Source organism: Sorghum bicolor, chromosome 10 (genome assembly GCF_000003195.3).
Source record: "Sorghum bicolor cultivar BTx623 chromosome 10, Sorghum_bicolor_NCBIv3, whole genome shotgun sequence".
NCBI classification, from domain to species: domain Eukaryota; kingdom Viridiplantae; phylum Streptophyta; class Magnoliopsida; order Poales; family Poaceae; genus Sorghum; species Sorghum bicolor.
In genome coordinates this window covers 6513510-6518374 of record NC_012879.2, presented here as the reverse complement: position 1 = coordinate 6518374, position 4865 = coordinate 6513510, and the positions used below count along the sequence as shown (strand labels likewise).

Below are 4865 nucleotides of genomic sequence, written 5' to 3'. Positions count from 1 at the left end.
AGGTTTAAGATGTGAAGTACGTAGATCCTCTAGTAACCCGTAAGCTTAGAAAGGAGAGGGAATATATTGGCGGTGGTGGCGGGTTGATAGGCGACGAGCCAAGTGGCAGCGGAGGGAGGGGGGGGCAAAGAAAAACTTTAACTTTTTTATTGATTGGGATTAGGGCCGCCAGAGGCGGTGCGCGAGGCTATCAAAAGTGGGCAGAGGAAGGGGATGATGGAAGAAAGAAGATGAACACCACTAATGTTGTCAATGCGTGCGCATTAAGGATGAAGCAGGTCCTATGTGATTGTGGACATGGAGCCAAGTTGTATGTAGTATACAATATCAAGCTGGAAATTGGATTCACATTGATTGATTGATGAATTTTATTCTTGACCTCCTTTAATTGCACATGTGCCAAGCTCAATCTATGTGTGTTAAAATGGATTAAAGTAGAAAGTTATCTTTTCACTCTAAAATGTAGCTAAATAAGGTCTAAAGTGGCCTTTGTTTCATTAATCACGCATACCCTTAAATACATTCAAGTACTCTCACCTTTGTCACACAATACCTCTAGAAGAACCACAAAAAGATATGCCTAGATAGATATCAAGATTGATAAAATTACTCTAGGAGCCTTGTTTAGATGCACCCAAAAATCCAAAACTTTACAAGATTTCCGTCATATCGAATCTTACGGCACATGCATGAAATATTAAATATAGATAAAAAAATAACTAATTGCACGGTTTACCTGTAAATCACGAGACGAATCTTTTAAGTCTAGTTACTCTATGATTGGACAATGTTTGTTAAATAAAAACGAAAATACTACAGTGTCAAAATCCAAAAAGTTTTTGTATCTTAACAAGCCGGCCTGGAAGGAACGGGCACGCCGGTTCAATTTGGGCCTCCGGGGCCCGCTGAGGCGCGGACCCAACTCCCAAGAGCGGCACGTATGACTTGCCGACGTCTGGGCGCCGGTCGCCGGCTATCCATTCCAGTATCGTCGGTGGGCGTGCACCGATCGCGTCGGACAGATGGAGGCAAATGGCCGATCGAGCGGCCGGCCATGGATGGAGTCCGTCGGGTTTTCATCATATGGTGAGTGATCGGCCTGGGAAAGCGACGGCCGGGTTAGGGCCTTTACCACCTAAATTTTTTTTCATCCGTCTCATCGAATCTTTGGACACATGCATAGAATATTAAATGTATATAAAAAATAAACTAATTACACAGTTTGGTTGAAAATTACGAGACGAATCTTTTAAACCTAGTTACTCCATGATTAACCTTAAGTGCTACAGTAACCCACATGTGCTAATGATAGATTAATTATGCTTAATAGATTTGTCTTGCAGTTTTCTGACGAGCTATGTAATTTGTTTTTTTATTAGTTTCTAAAAACCTCTCACGACATCCTTCCGACACATCCGATGTGACATCCAAAATTTTTTTATCCAACCTAATAAAAGGCCCGGTTTGTCCTGTCGACACAGACGTTTGGTGCTTGGTTAGTGCGATGTTGACCTCTGCACTGCTGCATACACTTTCCATCCATTCATTCATGGGCACCACCATGTTCTCTCCGACGATCCTCCAGTAACACGGGGCCGGGCGGGGACCATGCCATGTCCGATTCTCGGTTCGGCCTCCACCTTCCTTTGCGCATGGGCATGGCATGTGAGGAAAAGGGTAGGCCGGCGCCGGCGGCATGTGCTCCTGCTTCGTCGGGAGGATTTGCACCGGCGCAGGTCATTCTGGTGAGCTGGTGCGTGCGCCGGCCATAGCCGAGTGTGGGTGTGAGACGCACCATCATATCGCCCATGGATGCAATCTATACACCTTCGTCCCCATTGCCGGTTGGATTATTGGGCTTCTCCAAAGAGATGGGATTAGATAGGGATTTGGAGATTTCAGAGTTGCGGCCTTGTGCGCCACGGATTCTTTAGGGATTCGGAGATCCGCAATTAAGGCCTTGTTTAGTTCGCAAAATTTTTCAAGATTTCCCGTCACATCGAATCTTGCGGCACATGCATGGAGCATTAAATATACATAAAAACAAAAACTATTTGCACAGTTCATCTGTAAACCGCGAGATGAATCTTTTGAGCCTACTTACTCTATAATTGGACAATATTTGTCAAATAAAAACGAAAGTGCTACAGTGCCGTTTTTCACCCTTTTTTCCGAACTGAACAAGGCCTAAAAGCAGGGACGACGAGGACGGGACAACCGCCAGAGTCATCCGTTTCATGGGGTAGAGACGTAGAGCGAGCCACAACGGGGCTTCTCAGCCCATTTTGGAATTCTCTAACCATTTGATTTGGGCCTTAAATCTGCCTTGGTTTGGTGTTCTCCATTTGCATTTTGATGGCAACCGAATAGTAGTAGCAGGGAAGCAACATCCATATCGTCGACGAGAAAACACGCTTGTTTAATAAGTAATTAGATAGAAAAACAGACCAAGTAATAATCGCAACTCGAATATCAAGATCAATACTCAAACTAGCTGTACATATATACATACGGTACACGTCGTACGTACCTCAAGTAGTGGTAGTAGTAGTACCACCACTAGTACCATTTTTTAGTACTATTTTACGTAACACAGATCAATTACTATATATATACTAGGAGTATATATTTGAGCAAAGCACCTAATGCAAAGAAGTTCGTTCGACCCAACGATTACTTATTCACTTGAAGGCAAGGCTCTTTTTTTTTCTTCTTTTGTGTGGATTATTCACTTGAAGGCTTGAAGCGGCTGGCAGGCTCATCATCCCCGGGATCCACCGGCGAAGGCGACGCCGGCGCAACGGCGCCAGCGCCGTCCTCGGGCTCCGGCGGGACGCCGACAGGGACGTCGGAGAAGGCGGCGAGCACGCGGCGGACGCTCATGCTCCGCATCGGGCGGAAGCTGAACGACCTCGCCGCCGTCTTCCCGCCGGCCGGGGCGAAGACGTCGGACGACTTGCGCAGGATGAGGTAGACCAGCGCCTGCACCACCGCGAACACGGCCACCTTCACCAGCGCGTCGCCGAGCTCCGGTGGCACCATCGACGACGTTGCCTCCAGGACCACGTTGCCCATTAATTATTGCTCTCCCCTCGTGATTGCTTTGCTGCCGACGATAGATGGATCGGAGGAGCTAGCTAAGAAAGATAAGCGTATATGGTTTGCGTGTGTGCGTGATTACTGATTAGCGTGGATGAGTTCTTGGATGCGTCATGTACATCGATCGGAGGGTTTATATATATATATATATATAGAGCGCGAGGGAAAGGGCAAAAATAGCTACCCGATTTATAAGGCTTGTACGCAAGCGATAGTGTGTGCTGGGATTTCAGATGCTACTACGTGTTTGTGTTTGTTCGGATCCGGTGGTGTCGTTCGATCAGATTCAGATCAGGGCAGTGCTTGTGGGCGAAGGGAATGGGAGGAGGCGCGCAAGCAAGCCCTGCACGTTTTGTTTCCACTACCGATCGAGGGCTTGATTAGCATTGCTTCGTCAGGCTACTCGTCTTTGTCTCTACCGTAACAGAACCAGACCAGACCTTGCATTGGATTTAGGCTGACGTTATTATTTGCCTGGTGATGCATGATAGCTCAAGATCGGTTCACTTAGGATTAGGACAGTACAGTTAAGATTAAGGCCTTGTTTAGTTCACCTAAAAACCAACAACTTTTCAAGATTCTCCATCATATCGAATCTTGCGGCACATGCATAGAGCATTAAAAATAGATGAAAACAAAAAACTAATTGTCTACTTTGCCTGTAAAGCGCAAGATGAATCTTTCAAGTCTAATTACTTCATAATTGAACAATGTTTGTCAAATAAAAATAAAAGTGTTATAGTGTCAAAATCTAAAAACTTTTTTTAGATATAAACAAGGCCTAAATTAAGGTCCATTGTCGTGTCGTTTTATTTCTGGTTGGCGGCCTGAAACTCTCACAGGAGGACAGAGTACGTGACAGGATAACGTGAGCTCACGTGGCGGCTATATATCTAGCCGGCCGGGTTCTCCGGACGCGGTTCCAGCCAGCTTAGCTGCCTCTTGCAAGCCAAGCAAGTGTGCCCAGTGCTTTATTATTTGCAGCGTCGAGAGTCAGCAGCAATCGCTCATGCATGCTTGCGTCGCAAGCCCATTGCCTGATTGGCCTTGCTTCTTAGCTTGTACATGCACGAGACCGACCAGGCGCGGCCAGCGTTGCGTTTTGTTCTGTTCATCATGCGAAGGGTGGTGAGTAACCGGCCGGAATAAGGGAGGTATGTACCAGAAAATGTGGTGTCGTCGTGTCACTTTTATGCAAACTGGCAGCAAGTTCGTCTGTCTACTACTGGGAATTGAAGAAAGGCATGTAACTTATTTCCCGTTGTCAATCAAACGAAGCAGTCATAAGGTGGCAAAATTATATAAAGAAATTAAGGGCATGTTTGACACAAGCTGTTGTGAGCTGTTTTTTTTGTCAAACATTTTTTTTCAAGACACTTTCGTAGGTGAAGCTATTTTTCTTCTCTTCTCACAAAGACATGAGCTGGGATGAAGCTGAAAAAATAGCTTATTCTAGCCCTCGTTCTCTCATTTCTTTCTTTCATCCATGTATGAAGTTATAACTTTTTTTTAGAAACAGCACAACTTTACTTAAAAAATTGCTTATGAAGCTCTTTTCTAAAAAAACACAACTTCCCCAGTGAAATTGAGCTGTGCTAAATAGAGCCTAAATAACATGTCAATAATTACTGCACGAGTCGCCTAAGATTACAGATAACATGCTAAGCTACCGTATCTGCTCGTGCCATGTTTGTGAACTTCGCTGACTAGGTCTCTGTTTTAGTAAAATTAATTTAGGGAAACTTTACAAAATTTACTGCACAGTC

The 4865-nt window shown here is 45.1% G+C and overlaps 1 protein-coding gene across 1 annotated transcript; it reads right to left on the bottom strand.

Moving 5' to 3' along the window:
* Positions 2453 to 3323, bottom strand: LOC8077332. The gene has a single exon (XM_002436623.2). It carries the CDS (start codon positions 3073 to 3075, stop codon positions 2725 to 2727), a length of 351 nt encoding a protein of 116 aa, XP_002436668.1. The 5' UTR covers positions 3076 to 3323; the 3' UTR covers positions 2453 to 2724.

What these genes read in the sequence shown, in the direction of transcription:
- LOC8077332 (XM_002436623.2), bottom strand. Translation starts at nt 3,075, where the DNA reads ATGGGCAACGTGGTCCTGGAGGCAACGTCGTCGATGGTGCCACCGGAG.